Source organism: Mauremys mutica, chromosome 5 (assembly GCF_020497125.1).
Source record: "Mauremys mutica isolate MM-2020 ecotype Southern chromosome 5, ASM2049712v1, whole genome shotgun sequence".
NCBI classification, from domain to species: Eukaryota; Metazoa; Chordata; order Testudines; family Geoemydidae; genus Mauremys; species Mauremys mutica.
The window spans coordinates 141,060,545-141,078,108 of record NC_059076.1 but is presented as its reverse complement, the minus strand read 5'-3'; the positions used below and the strand labels follow the sequence as shown (position 1 = coordinate 141,078,108).

Below are 17,564 nucleotides of genomic sequence, written 5' to 3'. Positions count from 1 at the left end.
ACTGAGGGGGGAACCTCGGGACTGGCCGGATGGGTTGGGATTGAGGCGCACTGATGGTGCTGTGTGTGGGGACCCTAAGCCTGGGCTGAGACAGAGGGGCCTCAGCAGAGCTGTATGTGGGAAGGCCAGGACTGGAATAACGGGGGGCTGGAGGGTTGGGATTGAGGGGCATCACCAGAGCTGTGGCGGGGGGTGGGGGGAGGTTTCCCTATATCTTGCCTGCATCGCGTCTGCCCCCATCGGTGCTAATCGGCTTTCATTTTTATGGCCTTAAAATCACCTCGAAATTGCCAGATAAAAACCTGCCCCAAATGACCCGTTGGGCTTTCCTGGGCGAGTGAAATCAGCGCTGCCCTTTGCAGGCATCACCCAGAACTCGGAGACGCTCGAGCGCCATCAGTCAGGCCGTGGTGACAATGCTGCTGCCCTGCCCACACATCAGGGACCGGAGTTCCTGGCCCGTCGGGCTGGACTGGGAGACAGCTTGCGGCTAATGTCACCCCGCTGCCGAGCCCTTCAGGAGCAGGGCAGCTGGGAGGGGCAGGTCTCCAGCCCACAAGGGGCTGACAGCAGCTGGCATTGGTGCAGATGTCCAAATGCACAACGGGCTACATGGCAAATCATGGGCAAAGCTTCTGGGAGGCACAGGGCAGCATCTTTGTAATAATGTGTGGTACGCATCCGTCCCCCAGCATGCCAAAGCCCTTAACAGACATTACACACAAAGGACGCCCATGGAGCACGTCACCACCACAATGCAGCCACCTCTGGGGTGGGGCTCAGCTGCTGTTCCACAGCGCACAGCAACAATACGCGGCAGGTGAATACTGGCCGGGCGGGATGCAATGCACAGAGCTGGAGTTTGGCCAGGGCACGGGAGTTAACGCCCCTACCGATGTACACGGGGCAAACAGAGCTTCTCTTCTGATCGACTGAGCAATGTGCGGCACTGGTTTAATATCGACTCAGAGGGCAGAGCACCCCCTAGCTTCTTGGTGAGGTACTGACGGGGTCAGGACCGACAGGGGGACATGGGCCACCTACGTACCAGCCCCCGGCGCTTCCCTCGGAAGGCTCCCGGCCTTCATGCGGCTCAGCTGTAAGCTCTGCCACGCCCAGCACCTGAGCCAGCGCCGGCTCGTAACTCTGCTGACCTCACCTCCCTCCCCAGTGGCCAGGACGCCGCGTTGGCTCCCACGTTGTTCCCGGGTTGATTGTCACTTTTGGGTGGAGTGGCTCCCCCCACCCCCGAATCTCTCATTACGCTGGGCGGGGAGGAAAGACAAAGATGCCAGATACAAAGCAGGGCTGGGCAAGACGGGTTTGGTCCCTGAGGCCGGGAAGGGCGGGGAGATGTTTGGAGAGGGTGGGGCTGGAGCTATTTTCAGCTCACTGGGATGTGCCTTTCCCTGTTAGCTCATAGAATCATAGAATCATAGAATCTCAGGGTTGGAAGGGACCTCAGGAGGTATCTAGTCCAACCCCCTGCTCAAAGCAGGACCAAACCCAACTAAATCATCCCAGCCAGGGCTTTGTCAAGCCTGACCTTAAAAACCTCTAAGGAAGGAGATTCCACTACCTCCCTAGGTAACCCATTCCAGTGCTTCACCACCCTACTAGTGAAAAAGTTTTTCCTAATATCCAACCTAAACCTCCCCCTCTGCAACTTGAGACCATTACTCCTTGTTCTGTCATCTTCTACCACTGAGAACAGTCTAGATCCATCCTCTTTGGAACCCCCTTTCAGGTAGCTGAAAGCAGCTATCAAATCCCCCCTCATTCTTCTCTTCTGCAGACTAAACAATCCCAGTTCCCTCAGCCTCTCCTCATAAGTCATGTGCTCCAGCCCCCTAATCATTTTTGTTGCCCTCCGCTGGACTCTCTCCAATTTATCCACATCCTTCTTGTAGTGTGGGGCCCAAAACTGGACACAGTACTCCAAATGAGGCCTCACCAGTGCTGAGTAGAGGGGGATGATCACATCCCTCGATCTGCTGGAAATGCCCCTACTTATACAACCCAAAATGCCATTAGCCTTCTTGGCAACAAGGGCACACTGTTGACTCATATTCAGCTTTTCGTCCACCGTAACCCCTAGGTCCTTTTCTGCAGAACTGCTGCCCAGCCATTCGGTCCCTAGTCTGTAGCAGTGCATGGGATTCTTCCGTCCTAAGTGCAGGACTCTGCACTTGTCCTTGTTGAACCTCATCATATTTCTTTTGGCCCAATCCTCTAATTTGTCTAGGTCCCTCTGTATCCTGTCCCTACCCTCCAGCGTATCAACCACTCCTCCCAGTTTAGTGTCATCTGCAAACTTGCTAAGGGTGCAGTCCACACCATCCTCCAGATCGTTAATGAAGATATTGAACAAAACCGGCCCCAGCACCGACCCTTGGGGCACTCCACTTGATACCGGCTGCCATCTAGACATGGAACCATTGATCACTATCCATTGAGCCCGACCATCTAGCCAGTTTTCTATCCACCTTACCGTCCATTCATCCAGCCCAGACTTCTTTAACTTGCTGGCAAGAATACTGTGGGAGACTGTATCAAAAGCTTTGCTAAAATCCAGAAATAGTACATCCACTGCTTTCCCCTCATCCACAGAGCCGGTTATCTCGTCATAGAAGGCAATTAGGTTAGTCAGGCATGACTTGCCCTTGGTGAATCCATGCTGACTGTTCCTGATCACTTTCCCCTCCTTTAAGTGGTTCAGGATTGATTCCTTGAGGACCTGTTCCATGATTTTTCCAGGGACTGAGGTGAGACTGACTGGCCTGTAGTTCCCTGGATCTTCCTTCTTCCCTTTTTTAAAGATGGGCACTACATTAGCTTTTTTCCAGTCATCCGGGACCTCCCCCGATCGCCATGATTTTTCAAAGATAATGGCCAATGGCTCTGCAATCTCATCGGCCAACTCCTTTAGCACCCTCGGATGCAGCGCATCCGGCCCCATGGACTTGTGCTCGTCCAGCTTTCCTAAATAGCCCCGAACTACTTCTTTCTCCACAGAGAGCGGGTCACCTCCTCCCCATACCGTGCTGCAGAGTGCAGCTGTCTGGGTGCTGACCTTGTCTGTGAAGACAGAGGCAAAAAAAGCATTGAGTACACTAGCTTTCTCCACATCCTCTGTCACTAGGTTCCCTCCCTCATTCAGCAAGGGGCCCACACTTTCCTTGACTTTCTTCCTGTTGCTAACATACCTAAAGAAACCCTTCTTGTTACTCCTAACATCTCCGGCTAGCTGCAACTCCAAGTGTGATTTGGCCTTCCTGATTTCACACCTGCATGCCTGAACAATACTTTTATACTCCTCCCTGGTTATTTGTCCCATCTTCCACTTCTTGTAAGCTGTTCTTTTGTGTTTAAGACGAGCAAGGATTTCACTGTTAAGCCAAGCTGGTCACCTGCCATATTTACTTTTCTTCCTACACATCGGGATGGTTTGTTCCTGCAACCTCAATAAGGTTTCTTTGAAATACAGCCAGCTTTCCTCAACTCCTTTCCCCGTCATGTTATTCTCCCAGGGGACCTTGCCCATCAGTTCCCTGAGGGAGTCAAAGTCTGCTTTTCTGAAGTCCAGGGTCTCTGTTCTACTGCTCTCCTTTCTTCCTTGTGTCAGGATCCTGAACTCGACCATCTCATGGTCACTGCCCCCCAGGTTCCCATCCACTATTGCTTCCTCTACTATTTCTTCCCTGCTCATCAGCTTCTCATCAGCTTCTGCTCAAGGATGCAACAGCAACCAAGCAGCATGTCGCTAAGCGCTCCCGCCCCACAAAAAATCTCGCTCTGTGACACGGACCATAGGGAAGAAACTGACCTGTGGGGCTGGGCCGAGCCCACAGCTCTCTGCGGTACCTTTACCACCATTCGTTCATTATTTATATTCACTCTATAGCAGCCAGGTACGCTGAGAACAGACAGGGCCCTGCCTCCAAGATCTTACAGGCTAGAGGCCGGTGCTCAGCGAGCGGAAACCAGCCTCAGTGGGGCAACGCCGCCAGACGCCTGTCAAAGCTCTCGCTTTGTGGTCACCATTTACGTCTGCTTTGCCCCCAGTGTCCCGAGCAATGAGGCTCCAGCGGGGGTAAAGCTCGGGCAGGGATTGCAGACGGCCTGGCATTAGGGGCTCTCTCTTATATATGCAACTACATCTCCTCTCGCGCCGTGAAGAAAAGTGTTCTGCTTTTTCACGCTTGCTACCGGGTCACCCTAAGCTAGGGCGCTTCCTCGCAGGTAAATATTACAGATCCTGCAGCGGCCTCTAGGGCAATGAACTGTGTTTAAGCAGCACCGCCCTCTGCTGGAGGGAATCAGAGCTGCTTAGCCGTGTGTCAGATCTTCTATACTTAGCGGAGATTCTCCTTTAGCGCAAGTAGCTTTAACCAAGGCTTTTAAATCAAGGAACCTGGGTTCTGCCCCTAGTGTTGCTACGAAGTTATCAGTGGCCCTGGTGTCAACTATGAGGCTCCTAGACAGCTTGGGATTGGCTCTGATGTTTTGTGGTGTGACCGCGCCTGAAAACCAGGTTGACAGCTCAGCGGCTGTGAGTTTAGCGAGGGGAAAATGGAAGCCCAGGAACAAGAGGGGGAGGGCCTAACACAAGCATGCAGAGGGAAAGCAAAGGCTTAGCTGAGACAGACAGTTTAAGCTGGAAATTTAAGGCAGGAAAGTAAGGGGTGGCTGTGGGGACCCCCGGGCCAGAGCAAGAGCTGGTTTCACAGATGAGAGACCTGTAAGAAAAGAGGGTTATGACCACGGGAGACTTTAATGACTCAGCTCTTGACTAGGAAAACATCGCTTGTCTGCCCAAAGCCGACCAGGTGTCTGAGCTCTCAGAGCCAGGCAGGATATTTGCCTCTCCAATGCAGTTTGTCAAACAGCCAGTCAGAGGCTCTTTGGCGGAAATGAACCAAGCAGAAGGAAGGCAGAAGCTGGGCGAATAGATGAGCTGGAGATTGTAAAACAAGAGGGGAAAATCTTGTGGTTTAGACACAAAACCGGCCAGCTGGGGACCCTGGGCAAGTAGCACCACTGTTCTGTGCCTCGGTTTCCCCGTCGGTAGGAGGAGGACAGGGCTAGCTGTTTAGATGGCCACCATGACTACAGCATCTCACAGGCATTAACAGTAGGTAAGAATGATTGTTCCCATTTTGTAGCTAACACCACGACCCGGCTCGTCTCTAGCGCTATTCATCATTACAGACGAGGAACCTGAGGCCCAGAGAGATTAAGTGACTCGCCCAAGGTCATACATGGAGTCTGGGGCAGAGCCAAGAATCACATCTAGGTCTCCCAAGTCCCAGGCCAGTACCTCCACCACACGACCATCCAGCCCCAGTGAGGCTGGGCAGACGAGCACAGCAATATTCTAACCTGCTCTGAGCTCATCTGTGAGAGAGGGACATTATTACGAACTCCTGGTACGGCTGAGAAGGAGCCTGGCTGAGCTGGGCAGAAGGCGCGACGGATCGGACAGCTCTGGACAAGCTCCTCCGTCACGCGATGGGCCCTGGCGCTCCCTGTCAAATGACACCTTCTGGTCAGGCCAGATGCCTGCAGCTGTCTGGTTTATACTGAATCCCACAAACAGCACCTGCCTTGCAGCACAAACCCTCCTTGGGTCCAGCACAGAGACGGGGATGACACTCAACAGCCCGCGTGGTCCCTCGTGCCTAGATGGGCTAATGGCCTGTGGGCTGAGCTAGCCACGCGGGCACCCCACGCTGTTGAGACTATAGTCGTGCCGGTGGCACTCACTGAGTTTATGTGACTGGTGGCCCAGCGCCTCGGAAGGTATCAGTGCTGCTGACCCAGCCCATGTGACAGCAGAGGATGGGCTGCAGGACACAGACAGACCCTGTGGTTCAGCGCTGGATTAACACGGCCTGTGCTGCCTAGCGTCCCCAGACAGACAGGCCTGGCCTGGCCAAAGCACTCCTGGAATGGAGCGCAGCCTCCGTCGCAGCTGGCCGCAGCCTTGCTTTCTCGCAGCAAAGAGGACAGCCCTGGGTGACTCTGTTTACCCACAGAGAAGATACCACAGGCCCGTGGCAGGGCACGGTCACTGCCTCACATGCCGTTTTCTGCCTGATGCGGAGGGGTGGCCTCGGGGTCAGCCCAGGCCTCTCTCCAGCAAGGTGGCCAGTTAGTGCTGTAGACACTCGGCCCAGCGGGCTGAGCCCGGCCAGCTCGTTCCAGAGCAGAGCCTGTAGCCGTGATGCACACAGCCAGCTTGCACCTCTTGGCAGGTGATGAGGGAGAAGCCATGCGGGATGCAGGGCAGAAGGCGGCACCGTCCCAGATGTTCTCCGCAAGCCGCACTAGGGGAAGGAAGGGGTGGCCCAAATTGCAGAACTCCCTGCGATTAGTAACCTTAGTGTCTGGCCCTACCCAGTGCCTGAGGACAGACCCGATTCTGTTCTCAGCTACACAGGACTGCAGTGGAGCCAGGGCTGGATTTGGTTCCCCGTTATCCTGGGGTAAATCCGGAATCACCCACTGATTGTCACAGGGTTGGAGCCAGATTCTGATCGCCGTTGCTGTAGTGTAAATCCAGACTCACCCAGTGGGTGTCTCTCTAACGCTAAACCTGACTCAGGCTCATCTCTGGGATAGCGACGTGATGGAGTGGCCGGGGATTTACACTGAGCAGATCTGGCGAGCTGGACCTGGCACACTCCAGCTTGCTAGGAGTTCAGGGTCGTGGATCTGACTTTGAACACCCAGGAAGCTGCACAGGCCGTCCAGGAATCCAAACCAGACAGTGTCAGCTAAATAAAGTTCTGCGTGAAGGAGTGGGAGGGGGTCATTCCCAAACACAGCCCTGAAATCAGCCAGAACATTTGGACTTTTCTGTGACCAGCAAAGGCCAAATTCTGCTCTCCCTTCCACCAGTGTAAATCCACAACAAAGGCAGCTGCGCTGCTCTGGATTTACACACAGGATCCAGCCCAGGCAGTCAGAAAGGAACCGAGCTGCGGGATTTCTGTAAGCAGAGCAGCCGAGCGCCCGTAATGCAGACCAGATGGAGCTGCCTTCCCCCTCGCACACTGAAATTGTTAGGATTATTCTTTGTTTTGATACGGGAACCCTCTGACCCGGCCTCAGCGAGCTCAGGAAACAGGGCTGGTTCCGCGGCTAATTTCCCAGAGGGGCCACTCGCTGCTTTGGAGAGACACTTTCCCTGCAGCCGCAGGGGGCTCTGAAAGCTCTCGCCTTTCAAAAACACACACACACACACTCTCTCTCTCTCTCTCTCTCTCTCTCAAATGATCCCTAGCCACCACACTGCCTACCCAGGTCTCAGGTCCCAATTCCACACGGTCCTTCAGCACGAGCCGCCCCTTGGATTTCACAGGGACTAACTACACATGTTTACAGTTACACACGGGCTAAAATGTCTGACTGCTCTGGGCCCAGACCTGGCCTGTTGAGCGCCACATAATCTTCTTATCAGGACCCCCATGCCCCCCTTTCCCCCGTGTGTTGGTTCGACTCCATTGCTGTGTCTGGCCTGTGACTCTTCGGGGCAGGGAGCGAGCCTACCTCTGTGTCTGTACAGCGCCGAGCACACCTGGGTCTTGATCTCGGTTCGGGCCTGTGGTGCTAAAACCAGTGAAACTAACGACACATCTCCCAGCCCCAGAGCTCAGAGTCAGTCGGGGGGATTCTCTCTCTAGCGGGTCCCGCGCACTGTCGGGTGTAACATCCAGAACTAGCATCGCTTATGATTTGTCTGGAGCTGGCAGTTCATAGATTATAGAGAACAAAACCAGAAGGGACCATTGTGATCATCTAGTCTGATCTCCTGTCTAACACAGGCCCTGAATTAATGCCTGTCTGAACTACAACAGATCGTTCAGAAAATCATCCAACCTTGATTTTAAAATTGCCAGTGATGGAGCCCCCACCCCAACCCCTGATAAACTGTCCCAGTGGTTAATTACCCGCACTGTTAAAAACATGTGCCTTATTTACAGTCGGAATTTGTCTAACTTCAACTACTAGCCATTGGGTCGTGTTAGACCTTTGTCTGCTATTTTGAAGAGCCCCCTACATCAAATTTCTGTTTCCCATGTAGGTACCTCTAGACTGTGAGCAAATCACCCCTTCACCTACTCTTTGCTGTTTGTTTCTCACCACAAGGCAGGTTTTCCAGTCTGTTAATCATTCTCGTGGCGCTTCTTTGAACCCTTTCAAAGTGATCAACAGCCTTCCTGACTTGTGGGCACCAGAGCTGGACACAGGATTCCAGCAGTGGTCCCACCAGTGCCAGATACAGAGGTAAAATCATCTCTCTGCTCCTACTCACTATTCTCTGTTTATGCAGCAAATGAATACAGGAGCCCATTCAGCCAGAGCATCACGCTGGAAGCTCACGTTCAGCTGATTATTCAGTTTGACCTCCATGTTTTTTTGAGTCACAGCTTCCAAGGATCGATCCCCCATCCTGTAAGTAAGGCCTTCCTTCTTTTTTCCCTACATCTATGACTTTACACATGGCCATATTAAAACACATATTGCTTCCTTGCTCCCAGTTTGCCAACCTAAACCAGATCTCTCTATATCACTGACCCCACCCATTCATTAGTTACCACACCCGCAATATTTATGTCATCTGCAAACGTTATCAGCGATGATTTTATGTTTTCTTTCATGTCATGGATAAAAATGTTAAATAGTGCAGGGAGAAGAACCAACCCCACTTGAAACACACCCAATGATGATTCCCTGTTTACAGTTAGGCATTGAGACCTATCAGTTAGGCAGTTTTTAAGCCAATTAATGTACGGCAGGTTGATTTTGTATCATTCTAGTTTCTTAATCTAAATGTCCCGTGGTACCAAGTCAAACGCCTTGCAGAGTCTAAGTCTAGTACATCAACACTGTTACCGTCACCAACCAAACTGGTAATCTCATCAGAAAGACATCGGGTTAGTTTGACAGGATCTATTTTCCATAAACCTATATTGACTGACATTAATTACATTACCCTCCTTTAACTCTTTATTAATCAAGTCCATATGAGACCTTCTGTCGTTTCGGCTGGAATTGATGTCAGGCTGGCAGGCCTATAATTATCTGGGTTGTCCTGTTCACCCTTTTTAAACACTGGCACAACGTTAGCTTTCTTCCAGTTCCCTGGAAATTCCCCAGCGTTTCAAGACTTGTTCAAAATCAGCATTGACGGACCAGCAAGCTCCTTGGCCAGCTCTTTTAAAACTCTTGCATGCAAGTTATTTGGACCAGCTGATTTTAAAAGATCTAACGTTAGTAGTTGCTGTTCAAACTCTTCCTGGGTTAGAATGGAAAGAATTTCATAGAATCATACAATATCAGGGTTGGAAGGGACCTCAGGAGGTATCTAGCCCAACCCCCTGCTCAAAGCAGGACCAATTCCCAACTAAATCATCCCAGCCAGGGCTTTTCATCATCATCATGTGGTATGATAAGAACGGCCATACTGGATCCGACCAAAGGTCCATCTAGCCCAGTATCCTGTCTTCTGACAGTGGCCAGTGCCAGGTGCCCTAGCGGGAATGAACAGAACAGGGAATCATCAAGTGATCCACCCCGTCGCCCATTCCCAGCTTCTGGCAAACAGAGGCTAGAGACACCATCCCTGCCCATCCTGGTTTATAGCCATTGCTGGACCTGTCCTCCATGAATTTATCTAGTTCTTTTTAACCCTGTTATAGTCTTGGCCTTCACAACATCCCCTGGCAATGAGTTCCACAGGTTGACTGTGCAGTGTGTGAAGAAATACTTCCTTTTGTTTATTTAAAACCTGCTGCCTATTAATTTCATTTGGTGACCCCTAGTTCTTATGTTATGAGGAGTAAACAACACTTCCTTATTTACTCTCTCCACACCAGTCACGGTTTTATAGACCTCAGTCATATCCCCCCTTAGTCGTCTCTTTTCCAAGCTGAAAAGTCTCAGTCTTATTAAGCTCTCCTCATACAGAAGCTGTTCCATACCCCTAACCATTTTTGTTGCCCTTTTCCGAACCTTTTCCAATTCCAATATATCTTTTTTGAGATGGGGCGACCACATCTGCACGCAGTGTTCAAGATGTGAGCGTACCGTGGATTTATATACAGGCAACATGATATTTTCTGTCTTATTATCTATCCCTTTCCTAATGGTTCCCAATATTCTGTTCGCTTTTTTGACTGCCACTTGCACATTGAGTGGATGTTCTCAGAGAACTATCCACAATGACTCCACGGTCTCTTTCTTGAGTGGAAACAGCTAATTCAGGCCCCATCATGTTATAAGTATAGTTGGGATTATGTTTTCCAATGTGCATTACTTTGCATTTATCAACACTGAATCCCATCTGCCATTTTGTTGCACAGTCACCCAGTTTTGTGAGATCCTTTGTAGCTCTTCACAGTCGGCCTGGGACTTAACTATCTGGAGTAGTTTTGTATCATCTGCCAATTTTACCACCTCCCTGTTTACCCCTTTTTCCAGATCATTCATGATGTATCTGGCATTGTACAAGCCACAGAATGAGCCAGTGGAAAGAGCTGGCAGTCTACCAGCTGGGCACAGAGGAGAGGAGTGGAGGGGACTCAGATCTCCCCTGGGGGCAGAAGTGAGTCTTAGCAAGGATTTGAAGGGGGAAAGGGTCCTGGGTTGGCAATCTGCAGCAGCAGGGAGACGGGACTGAGAGAAGAGAAGAACAGACGGGCACAGCTGGCGATGCTGATGGGGCTCCGTTAAGTGGAGAGATGCAGGCTGGGAAAGCCTAGGGGTGTTTTCGGAGAAAGAGAGACCAGTTCTGCCCCTGAGTCCCAAACCAGCCCCTGCCAAGCAGCCCCCAGCAGGCTGGCCTGGGACAAGCTCCGTCCTAGCCCTGCTCAACACCGCAGAGGAAACAGCCCAGGAGGCGGCAGCGGCTTCTGACAGCTCCCCAAAGCCCCCTGGAGTAACTGCTCTTTCACTAGCTGTTCCATCAACACACCCAAACGAAAGGCACATGTGGGAATTTCAACCACTGCTCCCTGCCACAGCCCGGCCTGAGAACTGGCTGGGCACCGTCGGGTCCGCGATCCAGCCAGGCAGTGTAGCTGGTGCCCCCGGCGACGCAGCAAGTGCCTCAGACTGCTTCATCGGCACCCCACCTCCTGACCTGTGGCACCCTGTGTTACGCCCGCGGTGCACCCCCACCCCTCCCCCCGGGCAGCCGAGATCCCTGCTGGTCCAGTCCTGGGACCCCTCCGCTGCTCTGCGATCACATCGCAGCCTGGAGCTGCAGGCCCACCTGCTGTTCCCCACCCTCCATCGCCCTCCGCCGGGACCGGCAGCACCCTGTCGGGGGGCTTCCTTGAGCCGCGCCGGCCAGTGGTGCTGAACTGTACAACACAGACACAGTCTGTCGGGGTCGGGCTGGGGCCAGCGAGCTCATTCCGCTTGTGGCCCCCCCTCCCCCACGGCACAGCTGTCCCCGGATCCCCAGACGAGGTGCCCATAGTACAGCAGTCGCTTACCCTGCCTGAAGCTGGAGTCGATGGAGAGCTCTGGGGCCAGGCCATTGGCTAGAGGTTTGCAGCTCAGGTCAATCAGCTGGTTGAGGCGGAGCTTCCTGCAATAGATGGAGGCGGCTTCTGGCTCCAGCGCGATCAACAGCTGCTCCGGGTTTGCGGGGGAAACCAAGCCGGCCTGTGGAGCACGGGAAGGCAAGGGACAGAGTCGGCACGAGGCGGTTACAAGGGCAGGCGAAGGGAAAGCGGCTGCATAAGGAGATCACGCTGCTGGCTCCGTGTGACGGCAGAGATGATTGGCTTGGTTATCTGACCCACGGGGGTTCCATGTGGGTGCATGCTCCCCGCAGGGCCCCGCCTTGTGGCACCAGCGTGGTGAACCACTGAGCCGATCTGAAGGCTTCTGGGCCCAGGTTATAGATCAAAGAACCTTCCTTCTTTCCTAGGGTTTCCCCTGCTTTTCCTGCCCCTTTCCCTCCCTGCCCCTGTGGGCCCCAGGGCAGCTAATGTCTCCCATCTCACTGTGGGTTTCATAGCCTATTGCTGACCTGCGGAACTCACTGCTGCAGGACAGGCTTGGGGACAAAGCAAATTAAGTTGGTACATTTTCTAAACACAAGGGTTAGCTGTTGCCAGGAATAAGATCTACATCTAGAACGGTGCTATTCAGAATACAGCAAACCAAGGCCTCAGGCGTGCAGCTGCAGCCAGGCATTAACGTCCCCACAGAACAGTATTGTGCAGCCACCATTTCAGTATGTGTGTTAATGTTCCCCCCAGTAGCTGGTCTGCCAAAGAGGATAAGAGCCCACTGCTGCGGCCAGCGAATGGAGTTACCCCTTTACCTCAAACAGGAGAGGCCCATGCTGTAAAGAACATGGAAATCACCAGCCTAGACCAGCCCAGGATCCATCCCTCCCAGTCCCCTGTCTCTCATGGGCAGCACGAGCTGCTTCAGAGGAAGGAGCACGAACCCTGCGGCAGGCAGATGTGGGGGACTCTGCCCCCAGGAGGGGCCCAGACACGGGCTTAAGCCCTGAAGCCGGAGGTATTACACCCTTCTAGCTCTAGCTCGCCCCTCGGTGCTGCAGGTCCCCGGCTCAGCCCGGGCTGGCTCGTGGTGCAGGGGCTACAACGCTCCTTGCACTGTGGGGATTTGCACCGTCTTTGGCAGCCCCGGCCACTGGCTGCTTGAGGAGACGGGATTCTGGGCTGCAGGAGCGGCTGGGGGTTTGCCAGGTGACGGGCCCTGTGGACAGGCTGCTGCAGGGTGGGGGTGGGGGGCTATGACCAGCTGCTGGGGAGGCCCTGGGGATGAGCTGCTAGGGGGTTGCTATTGGGTTGGCCCCATGACCAGCCGCTGGGGAAGTGCCGTGGGGCAGGCCCCGGGGATGGGCCATGGGGGGAGAGCCGTGGGGCGGGCCCCGGGGATGGGCCGCGGGGGGAGAGCCGTGGGGCGGCCCCCGGGGATGGGCCGCGGGGGGAGAGCCGTGGGGCGGGCCCCGGGGATGGGCCGCGAGGGGAGAGCCATGGGGCGGGCCCCGGGGATGGGCCGCGGGGGGAGAGCCGTGGGGCGGGCCCCGGGGATGGGCTGTGGGGGGAGAGCCGTGGGACAGCCCCCTGGGATGGGCCGCGGGGGGAGAGCCGTGGGGCGGGCCCCGGGGATGGGCTGCGGGGGGAGAGCCGTGGGGCGGGCCCCGGGGATGGGCTGCGGGGGGAGAGCCGTGGGGCAGGCCCCGGGGATGGGCTGCGGGGGGAGAGCTGTGGGGCAGGCCCCATGACCAGCCGCTGGGGGAGAGCCGCGGGGCAGCCCCCTGGGATGGGCCGCGGGGGGAGAGACGTGGGGCAGGCCCCGGGGATGGGCCGCGGGGGGAGAGACGTGGGGCAGGCCCCGGGGATGGGCCGCGGGGGGAGAGCCGTGGGGCAGGCCCCGGGGATGGGCTGCAGGGGGAGAGCCGTGGGGCAGGCCCCATGACCAGCCGCTGGGGGAGAGTCGTGGGGCAGCCCCCTGGGATGGGCCGCGGGGGGAGAGCCGTGGGGCAGGCCCCGGGGATGGGCCGCGGGGGGAGAGCCGTGGGGCAGGCGCCGGGGATGGGCTGCGGGGGGAGAGCCGTGGGGCAGGCCCCATGACCAGCCGCTGGGGGAGAGCCGTGGGGCGGGCCCCGGGGATAAGCTGCTGGTCAGAGCAGGCGTCGTCCCTCCTGACCCCGCTGTGTTCTGATGCCAGCCTGGCGGAGTCCGACGCTGCTTTATTCAGCCTCAGTTACACCCTGCTGTAGGCAGCTAATAACCCCGGACGCCCAGCCCCTAACCCCCGCGGTCTGTCGCTCTCTCCTTCCCCCAGCTCCCCTTCCCCCCTGCTCTCCCTGCGAGCAGATCTCCCCATCCCCACCTCCGGCCTTCACTTCCTCTGCTGATGTGGCTGTGAAACAACACCGCGAGGGGTGGGGCAGAACCCATCTGCGGCGAGGGGACTGCTCTGGCCCCGGCACAGACCCGTGTTCTCATCCGCTCGCCGGGAGCCAAGACCCAGTCAGCTGAAGCAGCAGTTTGGAGCAAGCCACAAGCAGCTTGGCAGACCCTGGGATCAAATCCTTCACGAGCCCCTGAAGGGTCATTATCTTCTCCGGGGGAAGGAACCGCAGGAGGATGTGCTGGAATGGCCCTGGGAAGTGCTAGTCCCTGGCTCTGCGGGTCAGTACCAAACCAATGGCCCAGGACCAGCCAGAGGGAGCTGGGCTCTTTCTCAAGAGCTGGGGAATCAAAGTCTTGGTCACTGGAAGTCCCTTGGCCCTAGTCCATTCTGCCTCCCTAGATGACTCCAGCGGTTTTGACTGGCGTCCTTCATCCACTGGACTAAACTGTCGTGCAGCATTGCGGCGCGTTGCTACGTTCCACCCTAGAAGTGGCTGCATGAGCCCTCTGGAGAGCCTGTCGACCAGCCTGCGCGGTGACCAAAGAGCCAGCAGAACCAGAATACCTGATCCGATTTACTCAGTGACGGGTTCTCTGCGAGGGATCGATTGCTGGGCGGGGAGCGTTAATGGGACGCCGGTTCTAGTTTTACAGAACAGAAGAGCGGCCACACTGGGTCTGACCAATGGTCCAGCTGGCCCCGTATCCTGTCTTCTGACAATGGCCAATGCCAGGCGCTTCAGAGGGAACGAACAGAACGGGACAATTATCGAGTGGTCCATCCCCTGGCGCCCACTCCCGGCTTCTGGCAAACAGAGGCTGGGGACACCCAGGGCATGGTGCTTCGGCCCAGCTCCAGCAGAAATGCCCATGTGTTCACCAGCGGGAGCTGCTCCCCCACTCTGCTGCACACCAGGGTCCCCGAAAAGCACTCCTGGAGCAGCCCAGGGCCCAGGGCAGAAAATGGTTTTGGTGCCCCCCAAGAAGATGAGCAAAAAAAAAAAAAAAACAACTCCTAGCTGAGCAATGTGGCACCTCTGACAATTGGTGCCCCAGGCAACCATCCTGCCTGGGCAGCTTCTAGAGACACAGGACTTCAGAAAGAAGCGACAAACTCCATCACGGCTTGGCGGGGAAGGCAAGATGGTAACTGTCTCGCTGGGTCGAGCGAGGGTGATAATAGCCTACAGGTGTCTGGACAGGGCAAGTGACACGTTCCTGCCTGGCTCATTGAACCCAGGGGCTACACCACTAAAAGCATGAACGCCACTGCTTGAGGTAAAGGAGTAACTCCCCTGGCTGGAAGCTGTAGTAGACTGTTATCCCCTAGATGCTAGAGGCATCAAAGACTCCACTCCGCTCGCATGAGAGCCAGCTCGTCCCAAGTATCTGCGAGCAGGCTTTCAAGTTCCACTCCAGGTGCTACTTTTGCAACCTTCCCCCAGGGGCCATCAGGAGGGTTTGACCCTGGAATCTTCTGCACTACAAGCACCAGCTGCTCCTTCTTCAAGTACAGGACTAACTCCATTAACGTGAGCTAGGTTGGACAAAGGCTTGGAGAATGGACTGCACGCTACTTATGGCTTTAGTCCCTGCCACTTGGGTCATTAAAACCCAACGCGAACAGCTCTCTGGAGAACATAACCTTTAAAAATACCCAGACGGGTTAGAGGAGATTGGCCATTGCAAAGAAACACCTGCCCTGGCCCAGGAGTGGGAGACAGGACAAGGTGAGACCTAATAAATCTCTGGCTACAAGGATCCTACAAATCCTTGGAAACCCCAACAAAGCCAGGAAGGGAACCGACACGAGACACCTCACCTTGTATGCAGCTTCCCTCATGAACTGCTTGGCTGGCTGTTTCCAGATGGCAGGCACTGTAATCACCCAGCGGATGGCATCTTTCTCTTGCAAAGACGGACACTGGTCCTTCAGCTCCTGGTGTAAAAGAAGCAGAAACTGATAGCCAAACCCCATGCTTCAGGGCATACAATGATGGCCTATGGGCAGGTCAGGAAGGAATTCCCCCATGGATGCCATTGTGCCACTGCATGGGTCAGGGCCAGCTCCAGGGTTTTTGCCGCCCCAAGCGGCAGGAAAAAAAAAAGCCACGATCGTGGGTGGCAGCTCCACTGCGCCGCTTTCTTCTTCGGCGGCACTTCAGCGGCAGGTCCTCCCTCCGAGAGGGACCGAGGGACCCATCATCGAATTGCCGCCGAAGAGCGTGATGTGCCGCCCCTTCCCCTTGGCCGCCCCAAGCACCTGCTTGCTGCGCGGGTGCCTGGAGCCGGCCCTGGGATGGGTGCAGTATTGGGAGACCGGCGAGTTCTTGGCCCAGGAAAGCAGCATTCCTAGTCCGGCAGGAAGGCTAATGGAATGAATGGGTCATGGAAAGAACTCCCTGCTGAGTTCGGGAGCTCCGGGGGAAAGCTGTGTTGGGTGGGGGATGCTTGCCCTGACACTGGGTCTGTTGCATCTCCTCCACGGGCTGGCGCCTTTCACCCACACAAGAGGGCAAAGCAGCCCCTTTGGGGCTCGCTAGTCCCTGGGCAAAGTCCTGCCACCCTGACTCGGAGTTAGCAGCTATTGCTCATCTCTTGATTAGTTCTGTCTGGCACGTCCCCTGGGAGCCCTCGGAGCTTGCAGCCAAATCCACAGGAGGGTGATTTCCCTGGCCCATGCCAGCTCTGCTGGGGTTTATCCCCAACCGGCAGGGATTCCACTGGGATTTGCAGCTGGCTCCCAGGCCTTTCCCCGCCCCAGGGAGCTGCCCTACCTGCACGGCGTGCTGCTTGAAGAAGCGAAGGGCGTGTGCAAACACCTCCAGCGCCTGGACCTTGTTCCCATTCACGGCTTCTAATTCGGTTTTCATGGTGAGGTCCTAGCAAAGCAAGACAAACAGCCGGAGATGGTCAAGGCCTGAGCCCTGGCCTGCCCCTAGGAGCATGCCCAGCACAGAGCAGTTAGCAGGCAGCTGGTTTCTCTGAGGGAGGGTGACAGATGTGGAAATTTCCTGCAACGTCCTTGGAAAAACATTATTGAATGAAGTGAAGTATCCTTGGAGGCCACTGTATGAAATGCAAAGGCTCTGTGTTACTGGGGCCTGGGCGACCAAAGGACTGTACTGAACCATGTGGCAGACGTGAATGGTCTTTTGGGACAATGGATGTGAAGAGCATTTCCTGGGAAACGTCGGGGGGCAGGGTGTGAATGCAGATTCCTCCCTGCCCCTGTATGGAGCCCCCCCAGCCTTCTGAAGCTGAGGAAGGGACCAATGTTTATGGATTACTGTTCCCTGACTCTGAAGATCAATGGCCCAGGCTGGGTAAAGGAAAGACTCACCTAGCAGAGGGGTGCTCTTTGTGGGCTGAGGTTGTTATGAACTTGTGCCCACAGAAAAACCCCTTGGTGGGGTCTGAAGGGCTGACTCCTGCGGCAGTGCTGCCTGGAGTTGGGGTGATCACTGGGAAGCTTATGAGCATGTACATCGGGGCTTTTAAGGCGTTTCGTATGGTTTCTCCGTGATGCTTTTACCATCAGAATAAATGTGCTTGCTCAGAAAGAGCTGGGTGGTGACCTCTAGCTGTGGGCAATGACACTGTCTGTAGCCTCTGGAGAGATAGCAGAGCGCAGGCGCTGGCCGGGTT

General features: G+C 55.3%; 1 protein-coding gene across 1 annotated transcript in view; it reads right to left on the bottom strand.

Annotated features, from left to right (window-relative positions):
• Positions 1 to 17,564, bottom strand: part of HSPA12B (heat shock protein family A (Hsp70) member 12B) — a 57,710-nt gene that overhangs the window by 13,977 nt on the left and 26,169 nt on the right. Inside the window, exons 6-8 of the mRNA XM_045019539.1 lie at positions 16,694 to 16,798; positions 15,739 to 15,855; positions 11,508 to 11,679 (exon numbers count right to left, since the gene is read on the bottom strand). Coding sequence (XP_044875474.1) covers positions 11,508 to 11,679; positions 15,739 to 15,855; positions 16,694 to 16,798 — 394 coding nt within the window. The remainder of the gene's footprint in view (positions 1 to 11,507; positions 11,680 to 15,738; positions 15,856 to 16,693; positions 16,799 to 17,564) is intronic.